This window comes from Emys orbicularis, chromosome 8 (genome assembly GCF_028017835.1).
Source record: "Emys orbicularis isolate rEmyOrb1 chromosome 8, rEmyOrb1.hap1, whole genome shotgun sequence".
In the NCBI taxonomy this organism is placed as follows: domain Eukaryota; kingdom Metazoa; phylum Chordata; order Testudines; family Emydidae; genus Emys; species Emys orbicularis.
In genome coordinates, this window is record NC_088690.1 from 88,070,208 (window position 1) to 88,089,985 (window position 19,778).

General features: G+C 43.8%; 1 protein-coding gene across 1 annotated transcript; it reads right to left on the minus strand.

Annotated features, from left to right (window-relative positions):
• Window positions 1-610: 610 nt before the first annotated feature.
• MAT2B (methionine adenosyltransferase 2 non-catalytic beta subunit) lies at window positions 611-19,005 on the minus strand. Its single transcript, XM_065408959.1, has 7 exons — window positions 18,865-19,005; window positions 13,232-13,426; window positions 12,159-12,273; window positions 11,588-11,740; window positions 5,875-6,068; window positions 3,790-3,903; window positions 611-2,227 (listed from the first exon to the last, which is right to left on the minus strand). The coding sequence occupies exons 1-7, from the start codon at window positions 18,925-18,927 to the stop codon at window positions 2,057-2,059; spliced, it is 1,005 nt and encodes a 334-aa protein (XP_065265031.1). The 5' UTR covers window positions 18,928-19,005; the 3' UTR covers window positions 611-2,056.
• Window positions 19,006-19,778: the final 773 nt, after the last annotated feature.

Below are 19,778 nucleotides of genomic sequence, written 5' to 3' on the forward strand. Positions count from 1 at the left end.
CTGAGGAGCTGGGACATAAAGTGGGTGCTCTTGCTGGACCATGACGGTGAAGGGGGTTAGGGCTCCCACTGGAGGGGGCGGGCTCTGGGGAGGGGCCGGGGATGAGCAGTTTGGGGTGCAGGAGGGTGCTCCGGTGGGAAGAGAGGACTCCCCCCAGCTCTCTCCTCCCACAGCAGCACCTGGGCTGAGGGAGAGAGGCACCTCTCCCCACCGCAGCAGTTGCGGGGCTGGGGCTGCAGAACAGGACCCCTCTCCCGGCCCCGGCAGATCTGGCCCAAGGGAGGGGGCACTGTGGCTGGGTCTGGGCCGCCCCAGCAGCTTGGGGCCAGGCTAGGTTGGGGCCGGGTGGTTCCCGGGCGGTTCCCTGAGCGGCACTAAAAAGGCTATTACGCAGCTGCCCAGCTTGCAGGAAACGTAGCACTCCACCCCTCCCTTGTGGGCTGTAGCCCATCAGTTGAGAAACATTTCTCTAGCCCATGACTGGGGAGTTAAATTTACTTGAAGTACATCAACATGATTTTATCGTTATTTCCTCCAGGACATATGAACATTGTGAAGCTGGTTGTACCTAATTAAGATTTAGAAAAAATTCTTGAATCAACCACTGACGCTGATGCCAGCAACATATATTTATTGTCATTTTCAAGATATAACTTACTGTGTACATATCAGGACTTCAGACTAAAACAAACAAGTTTATCATAAACTCTTAACTCATGTCAGAGAAAGAATTAGAGGGACTGATTTTAAAGTTGGCCTGTAAAAGATTTTTTAAACTGGTGATCTTCCGCCTTTTTGATCCATAAAGGCCTGAAGGGTTTCCAGGTTTTTTCTATTTATTTTTGCCTCAAATCTAGAATATCAAATCCAGTTTTCTGTGGTCTCTCTGGAAGATCTCAGAACAGGCATATTGTAAGCATCAAGATCTTACTGGTAGTTTGAATCTTTAAACAAGGACATTAGTATACATCAATTCTCGGAAATGTTAATTGGGCACTGAATTCAAATAGGTGTTAAGAACAAAGTTTTGAATAGTCTAAGACTTGTTTGCGTTAGGGAGCTTACACTGTTGTAGTTACTGAGCAAACCCTTAATGTAGGCATTACACCAGTAAGACACTTTCCGCATCAGTGTATGTGTCTACCTCAGGAGTTTTCACAGGGGAAACTACGTTGTTGTAGTCAAGTTTTTGACTTTCTTCCCCTCAATTGTTCAGTTTTCACTTTTACTCTTTTTGATGCCCTTGTTTTACTACTTCTCCTACCACACAGTGTTCCAGCCTATATGGGATCCGAGTTTCTAGTATAACAAACAAACAGGAAAATGAATATACACTTCAAGCCTTTACACAAAGCAAAGGAGGGGCCAAGCCCATTTCCCTCTCTTCTTCCCCTCCCTACACTTGGCAGGTCACCTTTAAAAAGAGACAAATGCATACAATGAACAAATATATGAAGCTGCAGGAGTTCCAAGATATATAACATTGTGAAAATATATCTCAAGCATAAAAACTACACTCAGTAATTGCAAAAATAAAGTTTCACATTCTTTTAAACATTTTGATCCAAGCTCAAAGCAAATGAACATTAAACCTCAATGATTCTCGCTTTAACCCACATTAGTACAATAACTTTAAAATTTAAAAAGTGGAATCTTTTTTGGTGATAAAGAAACTGGCCAGGTCCTTCAAAGGAAATATTGTACATATAGCAAAGACCCTAAGCATCAACAGTATATTCCAGCCAAAGGAAGTCTCCAGCTGACCTGTTTCATACTTAGCATCAAATGTTACTGAAGACTAAGAACCATAATTCACTAGGATCAGATATTAGGTTAGACCATTACAAATAGAAGGAAAAACAAAACACTTTAAACAAGGTTCATTTTTTGCCACTGAGCTTTTTAGGCTAACAATTTCACTAGTGCAAGACCATATTTTTACCTGATTCAATGAAAGCTCATAAGTGTCACAATTTTTAAGAACACTCATACAAAACTATTTTTTCCTTTTTTAAAAAAGTGCCACATACCATACTTTCATTAAAAAGTTTACAAATTAATGGAAGACAGTCTGTCTCCATCTCTTGTCAACAAGGAAAGGCCAAAGTGATTCTCTGATCCCAACTCGAAACGGCGTTCGTTGTCCTATTCCCAGCATCTCTAGCTTGGAGCAGTCGAGCTGAGCATTCCTCGGACGAAGAGCACCAACCACTGGGCTATCAGTAATCTTTTTTAAAAAAAGAAACACTATATACAGTTAAAAATGGAGGCTTCTAAATAAGAATGAGTGCACACTATCATTTGTTGCTTTCAATACGTTTGTTCCCTTCAGGAGAGAGCCTACATAAGGAGTTCCTGCCACCTGAAATGCCCTTCCTTTCTCTCCATCTCAGACTTTATCTCAAATTAAAATCCATTTTTTCACTTACCTAAAATTTTTGAACAATGAAAGGCTAGGGAGACAAATTTTCATTTTGTAGAGCGTTTAGGGATGGTGTGTATTAACCACCCTACAGAAAATCCCATTTTACTTGTACTCCTTGTGTGAATCCTCTTTATGACACGTGGAAGAGTTCCCCTTCAGTTAGACAGCTACAAAATGCATCAGACCTGTCTGAACTGGTAAAGAGTGAGCCATTTAATGTTTTTTCACATCATTGTCTCCTCTCTTCCATATCTTATCCCCACTCCTCTGACAACGGCCAGGAAATCAGCAGATGTGGATAACAGATGAGAAGTGCATATTCATGGGATGAAAAATGCTTTAGAGACCTGCTTCATCCACCAACAGTAAAGGCTGTTAAATATATGATCTCAGACCAACCTAGTTTTTTGAGTGTAAGGTGTCTTTCTTCCATGTCACATTTCAGTACTAACTTTACTAATTAAGAATCCCTGAACTTGTGAGCTAATAAGTCTCACTTTACCTTTAAATATAAACCCTAGACGTTAACAGCATCTCACTACTAACATATGTAGTAAATTTTTTTTTTAAACAAGTCTGATCCCGAGGTGCTAAGCATTTTCAACTTGCCCCTTTTCCTCAAATTTCTTCCTGTTTAGTTTAAATTTACATAAACTCAAAGGTTATACGTTTTTAAATCCACCATTCTAAATATCCATGGATATTTCTCAACAATGAAGACCTATTCAGAGAATGGAATTTGAAAAGAAATAATAGTAACTTAAACATTACGACAATACAAAGGAGATTACAAAATTTACTGTATCTTAATTTGAAGAGAGATTTTTTCATTAAAGGAAGACTAAGAGGCAAAAATTAGTTACAACGTCATTGATTACTAAGAGAAATTGCTCAGTTTACAAAAAGTAGTCTGCGAAACTAAGGTATGCTAAATTAAATCTATGACTGCTAATTAAGTAGCTGGCTATTTGGTTATTATTTACTTTAAAAATATCAAAAGACTCTGCGTTAGCCAGCTGTATCCTAGAAGTATTTTATACACTAGACTTGCACATTTCTATAAGAATATAATGTACTTATGGGTAAGTTGATTTCTGATTGAAACAATACATCTGTTATAGGAAATCAGAATCCAGTTAACCTAGCAGCTGTCATTTCCTTGCAGTAGAAGATATCTGACTATGTTGTTGGCAATACATCATACTATACTGAGGATTTTGGGGACTCTTCCTAATGCAATACTAAGATGTCATTGTTCATACTATCAGGAGAAGTGGCTCACTTGTATTTTCAGTACAAGAAAGTGGCTCAAATGAAAGCATTCAGCAATTTCTATACTTTTGTATAGCCTCAACATTACTTACTGGTCTCAAGTGGCTGCTGGGAAGGTTGAAAGCATCTGCTATAGCACAGGCCATTTCATACTTGGTCATCTGTTCATTACCAGACCAGTGGAATGTTCCTTTTATTGATGGATCCTAGAAAGAAACAAGCACAGATGAAGGGTCAGGCTGGCTCTTTTACAGAAACAGAATGTACAGGCTGACATTCAAACAAGATGATGCCATCCTGAAAAACAAGTTAGTAATTAATTTAAATATTTCTGGAATGAATATATATTTCCAGAGTAGAGACTGAGAAGATGTTTGGGAAGTGAAAAATGTAGCCTTTATAAAGCTATCAGTGGGACGGGCACAGTCCTGATACTACACATATTTGGCCTGACTTTTCAGAGATGCAGAATACGCTTGACTCAACTGTGCATGAATTGAATGCGCTCTTAAAGATGACACATGACAGAAAAGGTTAAATGTATAGAAAAATCCATTCTAAGCCAATCATTTATCAAAATTCAAATAATGCAAGTGTGACAGACACCATGAACCCTCTTCTCCCTCACATCAAATGAGGCAATGTAGAAGTACTCAGACTGAACAAAGGCATAACTTTTTATATATATAGGTGTTGACAAGTCCAATCCTGTCCACATAATATGGCTGGCTGTGCAGAATACCACACTTTGAGTCAATTTACCTGTCACCTCACACACAGCGATTTCTGGGTAGTGACTGCCAAAGCTAATATTGCAAGACAATTTCAGTTTAGCGTTTCCACATGTTTGCAGCTGAAAAGTTACAATTTTGCATTTCAACATGAATTTTTCCATGCATGGTTCCTATCAATAGTTTTTTTGGGGAAATTATGCCTGCCAGTTTTGAGTTAAACTGGAAAAATACACTTACCATTTTAAAAAATTCTAACTGCAGTTTTTAGAAGAGTGATGGGACTGGGATAGTTAGAAACAGCTAAAGGTTGAAAGATGGCTCTTGGACATGTAAGTAGCTCTCTGGAGAGCTGTACTTCTGCCAGGTTTGGGAGGGGGGTTGGGGGAGAGAGAAACCAACTTATTTTGGTTTTGCAGAACTATGAGAGTTTGAAAACCATCCATTGAATATGTACAGTCTAGAAGTGCGCTAAATGGACAGATTAACTGAACGAGCCTGCACAACTCTGGAGTGTGCACTCTGCATAAAGATTCTGGGCTGCTCCCTCTTAAACTGGGAGCTACTGCCTCCTGGCTAGCCCTCTAAGCCCTTATTTCCCCTGAACTGTGTTTGTTTGAAATTGGGATTATTAGAGAAAATTCAGTTAATGCTTCCTGGATTTTGAGGCCCAAAATGCACTCCTGGGCCCAGCATGTTTGAAACTTGTTACAGGGGAGTGCTTCCCCAGGCTTCTCTTTGGCCTTCTTACCTTCTCAGTTGGAGTCTGTCTACAGCAGCTAAATGTTATTACCAGGGTTAGCTGCACATATGAATACCTCCTCCATGGTCCTACTCTGACAGCTCAGCTGGAAGAGCTCTGTAGTGGCGGCTTAATGAGGATTGTATAAGAATGTACAAGATGGTAGAGAGCTCATGCTCCATTTCAGAGAAATTGGAGCATTTAGTTTCTCTGAAACCCCGACCTATCAATATCCACCCCCTTCTGTCTCTCTGCAGCTCCATCAAGTATTTTTTATACCACACTCAGCACCATTGCATGAGCATCTTAAAGAACTGTGTCCACCATGAAGTCTAATCAATGTTGATCTTAAATTTTCTTTCCTTTGTGTTTTTTTGTACAATTTATTGTAGAAATACTACAGTGATGAACTGATGACTTGCATTTTTAGTCCTGGAGACAGCAAGATTCATGGTCATTATAATTTCTTGTGCGCAAACAGCTAAGAAAGCTGTGTGTCCTGCTCTCCCACTCTCATCCTTGCAACTTACAATTTCATCATTTCCCAAGTAGCACAACACTCATGGAGGGTCATGGATAGAGAAGCGGTTATTGAAGTAGCAGAGGATCAGCCCAGTGCACTGAAAATTAGAACCAGAGCCTTCAATTTGATACTGAACTGTACCACAGCAGGGAGGGGAAAATTAAAAAACAAAAATTCTCACCAACATTCTCTTCTCTGATAGCTGCCGGCAAACACAGGCTACATCCTTGATGTTGGTGGGAAATCTCTGTTGCCAATGGTCCATATTGGCTGATTTGTTACTGAACTGCACTTTATCAAACATAACAGTCACAGCACTCTCTTCCAGATTTTCTACTTCCCCATATAAGATAGGAATTCTGAGCACTGCAGCACCTAAAGAGGAAAAATATATTTTTTTAAAGTGTTAAAAGGAAACTATGAATAGCTAGGACCTAATGAACCCTTGAGAATAACCAAGAGAATTTCAGAATTACAGAATGTGAATAAAAATTGTTTTAGACATTTGGTAAACATTACATATATTCACACTCCTAAAAGAAAACCAGTATTAACTGTGATTGTGTACAGTCTGCTGTCATCTCATTTTTAGTCAATATGAAGTTTCCAAATTTCATATAGAACTGAGAACATTTATATACAGTAAATTAGAGTTGCTAAAATTACACCAAAAGACATTATTCCTTTTCGTATAAAGCAGACATTTATATAGTTAATACTTGTATTCAAAGTGTTTATAATGCCAGTGAGCTGTACTGTTAATGGACAGGGAGAGACACCTAAAGGTGAATACCCAAGACTTGCAGAGAAAAGATAAGGACAACATAAAAAGAATGAGAGGGGGGGAAAAAAGGCATCTCACAAGGGAACCATGGTGGGGAGTAGGAGGGGATGGGGGACAATATTACAGAGAAAGTGAGAAATTAGTAAACAGAGGGAATTAAATTAACTCAAGTGGCTACTTTTAAAAAAAATCATCATCAAAGAAAATATGTAAATTTAGGCAATTAGGAAGTGAAGATCATCATATAAGTTGCTGAGACAGTATAAGAAATTTTTTCATTAACGAACACTTGCAAAGCGTGACTATATACAAGACTGCTGCCTGGATGATATACTCCCTAAGGCCTTGGCTACACTTGCGAGTTACAGCGCTATAAAGGCTCCCCCAGCGCTGTAACTCACTCCCCGTCCACACTGGCAAGGCATTTGCAGCGCTGTATCTCCGTGGTTGCAGCGCTGCATGTACTCCACGTCCCCGAGAGGAATAGCGAGTATTGCGCTGCCGCTGCAGCGCCAGTGTGGCCACCCAATGCGCTGTGAATGGCCTCCAGAATTATTCGGCAGTATCCCACAATGCCTGTTCTAGCCACTCTGGTCATCAGTTCAAACTCTACTGCCCTACCCTCAGGTAACCAACCATGTGACCAACCCTTTACATTCCCCGGGAATTTTAAAAATCCCCTTCCTGTTTGCTCAGCCCGGCGTGGTGTGGAGTGCTATCAGCGAATCTTTCCAGGTGACCATGCCTCCACGCGCCAAGCGAGCCCCAGCATGGAGCAATGGCAAGTTGCCGGACCTCATCAGTGTTTGGGGGGAGGAAGCTGTACAGTCCCAGCTGCGCTCCAGCCGTAGGAATTATGATACCTTCGGGAAGGTATCAAAGGACATGATGGAAAGGGGACATGACCGGGACGCCCTGCAGTGCAGGATTAAAGTGAAGGAGCTGCGGAGTGCCTACCGCAAAGCCTGCAACACAAACGGCCGCTCGGGTGCTCCCCCCACAACCTGCCGATTCTACACAGAGCTGGATGCGATACTTGGGGTTAACCCCACCTCCACTCCGAGCACCACCATGGACACTTCAGAGCCGGTGTGCGAGGAGGAGGAAAACGGGAGTGATGGTGGTGGGCCGGACGGAGACACCCCAGAATCCCTGGAGCCATGCAGCCAGGAGCTCTTCTCGAGCCAGGAGGAAGGTAGCCAGTCACAGCGGCCGGTACTTGGTGGAGGACAAACAGAAGAGCAGGTTCCCAGTAAGCGGGGTTTTTTTTCGGGAAGGAATTTTTTCGGTGCGGGCTCTTTGGGAGAGGAGGGTTAGGCATGCATGCCTAGATGCGGAATAGTGCATTGATGTGGTTTACCACATCACGGTAATCGGCCTCGGTAATCTCCTCGAATGTCTCATCCAGAACGTGTGCAATGCGCTTGCGCAGGTTTAACGGGAGAGCCACCGTGGTCCTTGTCCCAGCCAGGCTAACGTGTCCGCGCCACTGTGCCGCGAGGGGTGGGGGGGACCATTGCTGCACACAGGCAAGCTGCATATGGGCCAGGGCGGAAGCCGCATTGCAGTAGAAGACCCTCCCTTGCTTCCCAGGTCACCCTCAGCAGCGAGATATCGTCCAGGACGAACTCCTGTGGAAAATGTTGGGACAGTGTTCAGTGTAGGTGCCCCCTGAAGCTGCTGGCTCTCCCCAAGGCACAGAAACCCAGAGGACAGTGCAGCCCTGAAACAATCAGTCCCCCCTTACTCACCATTTTGAGGCTCCCGTGTGTGCTCTGTTTTGGACGGGAAAATTATGCTATTGTGTAGACCCTGTGTGTTTTCTACTCCTTAAGTGCGGGGGAAATCATTACTCTGTCTGGTATAAACAATGCTGCCTCTGTTAAATGTTGCATTTTGCCTATACAGCTGAATCAACCTTGAGACCTCAGCCGTCCCTCTTATCGCCTGCTCAGAGACTGCAAAGACTCAGGAAGAGACCGCGAAAAAGCAAAGAAGACATGCTGCAAGAAGTGATGCAGCAATCTATTAAAGAGAATGAGAAAGCACAGGACTGGAGGGAGAGAGAAAGCAGGATCCGCCAGGAAAACGCAGCGCACCTGCGGCAAAGCACCGTGCACCGGCAGCAAAGCACTGATAGGCTCATAAGCATCCTGGAGCGCCAAGCAGATACTATCCAGGAGCTGGTAGCCATGCAGAAAGAGGAGCAGTACCGCGAACGCCAACCCCCCCCCCACAGCCCTTGTCCCAAAACTCTTTCTGTTGTGCTCCACTGTCACCTCCAACCCACTTTCCCCAACTTCCGTGTTCTTCACGTCACCCACTGCCTCCAACACCAGTATCTTCACCACCCAGCCCTGAAAACCACGACCCTTACCCTCTGCACTCAACCCCCATCACCATGCAGTATAGCTGTCCTGAAGTGCAGCACTCACTGCACAGCACACCAGACAGGACATACACGAAACTGTGATTGTACAGTTCCCCACTCCACCCCCTTGTTTCTTTTCAATAAATGGATTCTTTGGCTTTGAAAACATTCTTTATTATTGCATAAAGTAAAAGACTCCTTAGCACAGGAAATAAACAGGCACTGCAAGTCTGATTGTCTGCTTAGCAAACACTGATTCCTAAAGATTGGAACTACTGCACTTCACTCCCGTGCAGGGCACCAGATATCACTGCTGGTTTTCAGCCTCAAATTGCTCCCTCAAGGCATCCCTAATCCTTGCAGCCCCGCGCTGGGCCCCTGTAATAGCTCTGCTCTCTGGCTGTGCAAATTCAGCCTCCAGGTGTTGAACCTCGGAGGTCCATGCCTGAGTGAAGCTTTCACCCTTCCCTTCACAATTATTATGGAGGGCACAGCACGCGGATATAACTGCGGGGATGCTGTTTTCGGCCAAGTCCAGCTTCCCATACAGAGATCGCCAGCGGCCCTTTAAACGGCCAAAGGCACACTCCACGGTCATTCGGCACCGGCTCAGCCTGTAGTTGAACCATTCCTTGCTGCTGTCAAGGCTCCCTGTGTAGGGTTTCATGAGCCACGGCATTAACGGGTAAGCGGGATCTCCAAGGATCACAATGGGCATTTCAACTTCCCCTACCGTGATCTTCCGCTCTGGGAAAAAAATCCCGGCCTGCATCTTCCTGAACAGCCAAGTGTTCCGAAAGATGCGTGCATCATGCACCTTTCTGGGCCAGCCTGTGTTAATGTCAATGAAACGCCCACGGTGATCCACAAGCGCCTGGAGAACCATAGAGAAATACCCCTTCCGATTAACGTACTCGGATCCTAGGTGGGGTGGTGCCAGAATAGGAATGTGCGTCCCATCTATCGCCCCTCCACAGTTAGGGAAACCCATTTGTGCAAAGCCATCCACAATGTCCTGCACGTTACCCAGAGTCCCAGTTCTTCTGAGTAGGATGCGATTAATGGCCTTGCAAACTTGCATCAACACGATTCCAACGGTCGACTTTCCCACTCCAAACTGGTTTGCGACCGACCGGTAGCTGTCTGGAGTTGCCAGCTTTCAGATTGCAATAGCCACCCGCTTCTCCACTGGCAGGGCAGCTCTCAATCTCGTGTCCTTGCGCCGCAGGGTGGGGGCAAGCTCCTCACACAGTCCCATGAAAGTGGCTTTTCTCATCTGAAAGTTCTGCAGCCACTGCTCGTCATCCCAGACTTCCATGACGATGTGATCCCACCACTCGGTACTTGTTTCCCGAGCCCAAAAGCGGCATTCCACGGTGCTGAGCATGTCCATGAATGCACAAGCAATTTCGTGGCGTACGCGTTACGCGGCTCGATAGCATCGTCAGACTCCTCACCCTCACTCTCACTGTCACTTTGGATCTTAAGGAATAGTTCGACAGCCAAACATGAAGTGCTGGCGAGACTCGTCAGCATACGCCTCAGCAGTTCGGACTCAATTTCCCGCAGACAGATCACGCTGCACAGAAACCGTTGAAAGATGGCGCCAAAGGTGGACGGAAACAATGGGATTTCTGGGATGCGAAGCGATGCATCACGGGGCATTGGGACAGGACCCAAAATCCCCCGCACCCACGCCCCCTTCCCACAACCCACGGCGCCAGAATGGGAAAAGGTGCTCTGTGGGATAGCTGCCCATAATGTACCGCTCCCAATAGCGCTGCAATTGCCGCAAATGTAGCCACGACAGTGCGCTGGGCAGCTGTCAGTGTGGACAGACTGCAGCGCTTTCCCTACTCAGCTGCACGAAGTCAGGTTTAACTCACAGCGCTGTACATCTGCAAGTGTAGCCAAGGCGTAAGGTAGCAAGGGAATTACCATTTGCTTTGACACTCTCAGTTTTTAAAGGTTATCAAAACTGAGACAGTGAAGAAAGAACAAAGAACCATTTTGGGTTGTTGGGTTTTTTTGTTTTTTTAAAAGGAAGCAAAGTGATCTTGCACTGCTTCAAACAAACAAAAACAAAAATATAAGAAAAGCCACTAAAAACCTAATTGTAAATAGAAGTATTCACAATACAAATATATAAATATCTTGCAACACAAACTTGATTGGTTTCTTTTATTATAGAATTACAAACTTAATAGTTGAAAGAGTGATCCATGTACTATTTGGATTTTAGTAAAACAATTGATTCGGTGTATTATGGTATCTTACTCAAAATCAACTTAAATCTGCTTACATAGGAATACTGCCACAGACTGATTACTGACTGAAAGACCATAACCAAAGGGTTATGAAACACAGCAAAGTACTGAGTTGGGGAAGGTGTCTAGTGTTGGGTCCAGTCTTACCTTTATTACCAATCCAGAAGAGGGAGCAAACAGCATCTTAATAAAATTCAGAGATGATACTAAATTGGGAGGTTTTGCAAACACTATTAGAATAGAAATAATACAAAGGCAGCTACGGAGTTCAGGAACATCAGCAAAGAAAATTAGATTCCACTGGTAGGAAAGAGGAAACAATCCCACAGGGACAGGAAGTTAGATTAGATGTTCCAATAGGTCTTTTTCAAATCTAGATTCTATGATTTTATTAATTTAATATGACCTATTAGCTCATCTGTAACAAAGTGAGAAGAAAAAAACTTCAATTGTATTTAAATTGTATTCTTACCTTCATTATTTTCAAGGACTGCCTTTTCTCCTTCTAATTTAGTTTTACCATAAAGATTTAGGGGATTTGGTGCATCACTCTCTTTATACGGAGGATTTGTTCCATCAAACACATAGTCTGTACTAATGTAGATCAGAAATGCTCCAACTCCAGCTAAGATAAAAGACGTGTGGGGGGAAAATAAAGAAAACTTACTATGAGCCTTTAGAGATAAAGGGGGAAATTGCTATTCATTGCACCTAAAGACATTTGTACTCTGTTTATTTCAAATTCACTATAATTCATACTTTCAGTACGAAACTACAGTCATGGATGGAAAAAAAATGCATGTTCTAGATTGAATACTATCCCCCTTGCCTTCTCACCCCTTCATTCCCTCACTTTGTCACCTTGCTAATCCTCCACACATACACATGTGTTGTCTTCACCTAAATAAGCTAGATAGAAAGCTTGTTGAGGCAATGATGGATCTTGGCTGTTTAAGTGTGAAGTGTTATGCATACTTATGCCACTGTATAAATTAATGCAGTATCCTGGCAAAAAAAATGAATCCATCTCATTGTCTCTTTACCTGCTTCTTTTGCTAAGTTCCCTGAAGCAGTCACATTGAGCTGAGAAACAGCATCTGCTTGACTTTCTACAACATCTGGTCTTCTCTCAGCAGCACAATGCACTATCACATGAGGCTGAAAATTAAAGACTCAATTTTAATGAGGAACAAAATAAAAAAATAGCAATTGTGCCCTCAACATAGAAACCAGGTCTGTCATCTACAGAGAAACTAAATAGTATTATAATTTAATTGTGGCACTGCTCCACAACAATCATTTATTGTGAAATCTCAAAGAGTTCTCTTTCCTTTGGAAATGCAATAGAATAAAGCTGCCTTAAGATTTTACAATAAATATCTAAGAATCTCATTCAGTAATTTTGCAGTCATGACCCTCAATAATATCTATCTTACAGCAAGGAGTTTTGTTCTCATCTGAGTGTTAAAGATGATATGGGTTAGACTCAATACCCAATCATCCACAATGGTAATTAAACAATGCTAACCAAATTAGATTTAAATGGTATTAATGCAGAGTTCATAAATGATTTGCTTGGCAGGTGTAGACCAGGCACAAGAGCTTTATAACTCTTTCTAGGCTAGGTCCCTATTTATTCTAGAATAAGCATTTTAAAAAGTTATTCCCTGGAAGCTGTGAAACAGCTTGGAAGTTTGTGAAACACAGCATTGACTGTTACAAGGAGATTTCTGCCATGAGAGAAACAAGGTATACAAATAATTATTCTGTATCTTTAGTGCAATGAAACCTTATTGTAACATTGCAGTGTCTCCATACAAATCATTACAGAAATGTAACAGCTTTTTATTTAACTACCAAATGTGTGTGTTTACACTGACTTGCTGTTGATTTTGTATCTAGGGATATTACGCAAACACAGAGTACAAATTAGGGGAACAACAAAACTGCTATCTTCTTCCAAACTACTACCTCAGAGGATTTTAGAGTGCCACTGGGATCATATGAGCTAAATGGTGTAAGGCACCTTAAACTTATTTGTTTAATGAAGGATACACATAGTCTCCAGTGCAATATGGCAAGTTGTCTGCTTCTTCTTGCCTTCCAGTAATCTTACCTGAAAATCCTGGATAATGTCATGAACCTCAACAGAATTCAGAAGATTAATCCGTTCAAATTTGGGTCGAGCTCTACTGTATCCACAGCCAACTGCATGCCAATAGTTTTCATTAAATTCTTTGTACACAGCTCTGCCAAGAAGCCCAGTAGCTCCTGTAATCAGAACACGTCTATTGGGAATATCAACATCTTCCTGGGGGGGGGAAAAAAGAACACACATTTTTATTTCTTTCCATTATACTTAATGTCTCAGTTAATGTTTTATTATTTGGATGCAAAACCATAATCAGCGCGAATGAGTGTCATCATATTATTCCTGAAAAACATTCAGGTTTGCTTTCTTCACTGTTTTCAAAAATGTAATGATTAAGTGATACATGGAGCCCTATAAAGCTTTGTAAAATGTAAATACTTGAAAGCATAGGATAATGTTACAGCAGCAAATATAGATACACATTTCAGAGATCTGAACTGCAAAGCTTCATTCATAAACTTATTTGTCTCAGCAGAGGTGAACAAAGAATGAAAAAATATCAAAAACAAAGGGTCAGATATTTAAGGGAGCTCATAATTCAGTAGCTCCATTGCACAACAGGAACTGCTGGGTGATGAGTGCTTCTGAAGATCTGGCTCTGAATGTTTCGTTGAAAAAGTTGTGAACTAATCCTGCAATGAGCTCCTTCTGGGCAGCCTCTGTACCCAGGAAGAGTCCCACTCACTACAAAAGGATTCTGCAGAGGTATTCCCATGAGACACTCACTGCAGAATTGAGATGTAAATTGAATATTTCAGGCAAATAATTAATAAAATACTCACACAATTCATGTTTAGTTGAACAAGATGTATCAGAAAAATGCTTTGATTATTCAACCTGCTCCAAATATCCATGTGGTATACTAAAGCATACTTCAGTGCTTAACAAGATTACCTACAGATAAACTTATATAAATTACATACAAAATGGAGAGTGCAAGAATCTTTAATAATGAAAAGTGACTAGTAACCTCAATATAGGGGTTGTGAGCCTCTTCCCCTACAATTATAAGCAAAAATATAGTATTCTTAAATTTAGTCCAATAACTGGATGATGTTTTAGAGAATCATTCTTAATTTACAAGTCAAAAATTGGATGCTCATTTAAATTTGCACTAGAAACGGAGAACACATCAGATGAAATCTAAGCAAAATGATAATCTTTAACAGTTTAAGTAGATGCAATTTGTATTCTGTTACTCTACCTTGCACAAATGAGTAAGCAAGTTTACGACCAGGAAACCATTTCAAACAGCCTTGGATAAACAATCATGGGTCTTTTCAGCTTGCCAGCAGATAGCAGACATCTGCCATAGTTTCAGAACAAATTTATTCTAAGTATGAAATAGATCAGATTTTCCAAGCTCTATACATAACCCATCCACAATAAGCATTGCATTGATTCTTTATTGAATGCCTCCCTGAAGCAACAATGTTTGCTCTGCAAGCAGATCCAGTGGCTGCCTTTGCTGGTGTTCATGGTTTTGTGTGTCAGCAGCAGCACTGACAGGGTGAACAGAACCAATGGAAGTAACAAGTCTTGTCGATTTTAAGGTTCCTTGGGAAATCAGCTACAGAGGTACTGGAGCGGTCTTTCTGCAGACTCAGAATGACAACACCCTATCTGAACCCATTCAGAAGATTTTCCTTTAAAACCAGAAGATATGGAAGCTTAAATCCTAACTCCTGGTTTTGCTCCACATTCCCCTTTCTGTAAGAAAAGATTCCTGTTTGCTCCTGCATTTCTCTAGCTAAAGGGGCAGGGGTGAATATTATACATCTCTACCCCAATATAACGCTGTCTTCGGGAGCCAAAAAAATCTTATCACGTTATAGGTGAAACCACATTATATCGAACTTGCTTTGATCCGCTGGAGTGAGCATCCCCCCGAAGCACTGCTTTACCACGTTATATCCGAATTTGTGTTATATTGGGTCGCGTTATATCGGGGTAGAGGTGTATATTCAAGGTATGTCTGGCAAATGCTGTGCCTAGGTAACTTAAACTGCACAGGTCTGCTAACTCTTTTTTGAGCTTGTTAAAATTACCAATCCCATTTTATATCAAATTACAAGAGGGTGGATACTTTGACTTTAATATTAAAACTGTGACATGACTGCTGAATGTCGGCCTGAGTTTTACTGTAGTCCTGCCTGATTAGAGGATACATCCAAAAAGCTAGTTATGGCTATGAAGGTTTCCGATAAGATTTCTCTCTATACGACTTAAGTTAAAAATATAAAGCAACATAAAGAGTAGTCTGTAATGGTTTGAGTGTCATTCCGTTACACACAAGTTTTATCAAATTAACAGATTCAAGTTACTGTTCAAGGAAGCCTCACTGTTGCCAGGATTTCCAGGCACTCTTTATAATTGAGAAGCAGTCACTTGCATTCAAACACTTCCAAATATGAATATAAAAGTTCCATTAACAGCTAATTTGCAACTGTACCCACTATTTGAGTGGTAGAATAAAGCACTGTACAGATATGTCTCACTCTTCTAGAAGTTCAGTGTTCACTGAGGATAGAGGCAAAGGAAGTTTTGAAGCACAAACTAGGATGTTAAACTGAGTTATTTAACAGTAAAGGCTGAAATAAGATCAAAAGAACTTTAAATCAGAGATCTCTCTTTCAGATAAAAAGAAAAGAATGAATATGCAATGACACAAAAAGCTGAGAAACAGAATATTTTAAAAGACAACATTCCTCTGTAGACACTACTTGAATGTAATTTAAGAGTATGAGTTTTCAAAAGAGGTGGAAAGTTTCAGCTTTCACCTTGAAACTGTTATAAAAATATTTTAGATGAAATCTAGACTACATAAGGAGTTATGAGCTTGACAGCATGACAACAATGATGCAATCCAACTGTTAAAATCCTTTAAATTTCAAAGCTAATATAATTTAGTGATGACAACACACAGTAATTGGCTATGAATTGGCAACCAATGCAGTTTTGGGCTGTACTATGCACATAAATATCAGAACTGGGAAGTCACCATCAAGACTATCCCCAGAATAATCCAGTTAGCTTTGGACACCCTCAACAACAAAAATGAATGGGAACTCAGAAAAGAGTAACAGTGATTAAAAGACTGATATATTTGAATTGTAAAGACTGAAAAGTGAACATATCTAAACATTTGACTAGAGCGGGGGAGGGCAAACTACGGCCAGCGGGCCGGATCTAGCCCATCAGGGCTTTCAATCTGGCCCGCGGGATTGTCAGCCCTGTGGTGCAGCAGGGCTAAAGCAGGCTCCCTGCCTGCCCTGACTCCAAGCCGCTCCCGGAAGCGGCCGGCACCATGTCCCTGAGGCCCCTGGGGGGAAGGGAGAGGGCGCACAGAGGGCTCCGTGCACTGCCCTTGCCTGCAGGCACCACCCCCTGCAGCTCCCATTGGCTGGGAACGGGGAACCGCAGCCAATGGGAGCTTCAGGATTGGTACCCACAGGCGAGGGCAGGGCGGAGCCGCCTGCCCCACCCCATCCCCAGGAGTCACTGCCGGAAATGCCGGCCACTTCCGGGAACAGCGCGGGGCCAGGGCAGGCAGGGAGCCTCCCCTTAGCCCCACTGCGTGCCGCTGCCACCTCAGAGCTGCTCGAGGTAAGCGGCACCAGACTGGAGCCCGCACCCCAACCCCCTGCCCTGAGCCCCCTCCCACACTCTGCACCCCAGCTCCCTGCCCTGTGCCCCCTCCTGCACCCCACACCCTTACCCTGAGCCCCTTCCTGCACACCACACCCCCCTGCCCTAACCCTACAATCATGGCCCAGGATACAATTTCCCTACCCATATGTGGCCCTCGGGCCAAAAAGTTTGCCCACCCCTGGATTAGAAGGAAATTTAATCTCATTTATTTACCAAAATTTTGAAAAACACTTCTAACAGTATTTAAAAACTACAATGCAAATATTAAAGACAAAGACACCTATAATCAGTAGTAAAAACGTTGCTACAATATGAATATAAAACAAAATTATGAGAAAATTAGTCATTAACCTATGTTCCATCAATCAATGAAAACCTACAGGACCAAATAGGCACAGGTGGATTTTCCAAAGCAGCAAATTCAAATAAGAAGCCTGCACTGGAAACATTCTTCTGCAAAGTAAAAGCATTCCTTAGGTTCTTCACTGCTGTGATGGAATAAAAAGGTAGACGGGTCCCAGATCATTCAAGTATATGAAGCTTGTAAATTCTCTCAAGCTAAAGAAAAAGATATGACCACAACAGTTACCTAGCAAGTTACTAGGAGTCAGAATTTCTAAATTCTAATCCCAGGCCAATGTCTCCAGCAAAGTTCGGGGGACTCAAATGATATAACTGGTGCCCTTAGACTATTCAGAAAAAAAAAATTCTGACACAAAATCTGAGCCATTTGTACAAGTGGCAAGAGCTTTTTGTATGCCATGTCTACCTTTAGATGTTTGCAAAGTTATTGGTGATGTGGTTATACAGAAAATATCTTGTGAACAATGACTCCCTTTCTTTCTCAGTAGGGAGGGATAGCTCAGTGGTTTGAGCATTGGCCTGCTAAACCCAGGGTTGTGAGTTCAATCCTTGAGGGGGCCACTTAGGGATCTGGGGCAAAATCAGTATTTGGTCCTGCTAGTGAAGGCAGGGGGCTGGACTCGATGATCTTTCAAGGTCCCTTCCAGTTCTAGGAGATAGGATATCTCCATTAATTTAATTTATTTAATTTAAAAAGGATGGACCATCACAAAACGAGTGCTATTGTTCCCCCCCGGAGGTGAACATCTGGATGAGGCACACGCCTGATTTATTAAAATCAAATTAAAGAGCATATACAACAGAAGTGGTAGTAATGGATCTCACTAAATGTAACATTATCTTCAAGTAAATGGAATACATACTTTTAGATAATGCAGAAAGAGATTACTCCCCCAGGAACAGGAACCTGAAAGAACCTTGTCATCAGTTTATCTGATAACAGTTTCATAAATAACTACCTCTTACCGCCCAGAAATCTAATTAAACTTGTTTTCCTTCTTTATGTCCAGTGATGTTTATAATGCAGTACTGATGAGCACTGCTGTCTGGCTATGTTTGGTGTAGGGCTACATCAGACATGGCAGCAGGAACACTTATTTCAAGACGAGGGGATTCATTGTGCAGTGGGCTGCTTGTTTGGGGCACTAGGTGACCCTGGCTGGCCTGGAGAGCTGGGGTGGGGCTGGGCAGGCCCGCTGATGAGCGCGCAGGCTACTTGGGAGCCAGGTCTCCAGTCAGAGTCATGCCACAAGGGGGTAGTTGTCCCGCTCCCCGAGCCCCACTGCTAGGGGTGGGGGTAGACAGCGCCACACGACCCAGCCGGGAGCTTGCCCGATGCGGTGCCGACGCAAGGCGATGGCTCTACGGAGTGATGGCCTATCGGGGGGAGGGGGACTAGAAACAGGCCGCAGGTGCCGCCCGCGGGGGAGGGATCTGGCGAGTCGGTCACGGTGGCTAGAGCCCCCGCCAGTGGTTGCTAGGGGACAGGTCGATCCTCCCCCGCCACTGCCTAAGGCCCCCCCGGCCGCTCTACGCGCCCTACCCCCGCCCCAGCGCTCGGACCGCCAAGGCACCCCGCTCACCTCCACCAGCTCGCATTGCCCCGGCATGAAGCGGATCTTGAGCTCCTTCTCTCGGCCAACCATCCCCGCCGGCCTCCCGCTGCGCCACTGATCCCCTCACTCCGGGTGCGGCCGACGACCGCTTCCGAGCTCACTGCGCAGCTCGGCAGCTGATTGGTTCCTCAGCCGGGAGAGATGGGGTGTACGTGAGGCACGCAAGGCTCCATCCTGCCAGCTCATTGGCCCCGCTCTCAGCCGGCGCACGCGCGGGGCTCAGTTAGGAGCCCATTGGCCGGCGGGGGCCTCACAGACACACAACGCTTCTTAAAGGGGCAGCAGCCTTATTACGCTTGTTTTGACTAGTAGGAGAAGGTAGGGGAACCAGCCCAGCCCCGCTGCTCTCCAGTGTGGGTGCAGTGACAGCGTGGGACTCGGCTGCAGCTGGTGCCGCCTAGGCCAGCTTAGCTCAGACTGAGTTGGCTGGTGCTAGCTACACCCTGGTCTAGACAAGGCCCAGCGGCAGGCGGAGGTGCTGGTGGGGCCCGGGTCAAGTCCTCCATCTGCTGGGTTGGGGGCATCGGGGCCAACAGGGCTGGTCCCTGGACTTGGGCAGGCTACAGCACCGTGCCAGAGCTCAGCCCCCTCTGCTAACTGAGGCAGCCGCATCCTCACTCGTTTTCAGTGGGCTGAGGGCTCCATCTGGGGGTGCGGGCTCTGGGGTGGGAGGTAATTAGAGCCTATATAAGAAAAAGACCCAAAAAGTGGGACTGTCCCTATAAAATCAGGACATCTGGTCACCCTAGGTGAGGCAGAGAGGTTCAGGATGTGGGAGGGAGCTCTGGGCTGGGGCAGGTGGTTAGGGTGCAAGGGGGTGAGGGTTCTGTGTGGGGGTGCAAACTCTGGGGTGGGACTGGGGATGAGGGATTTAGGGTGCA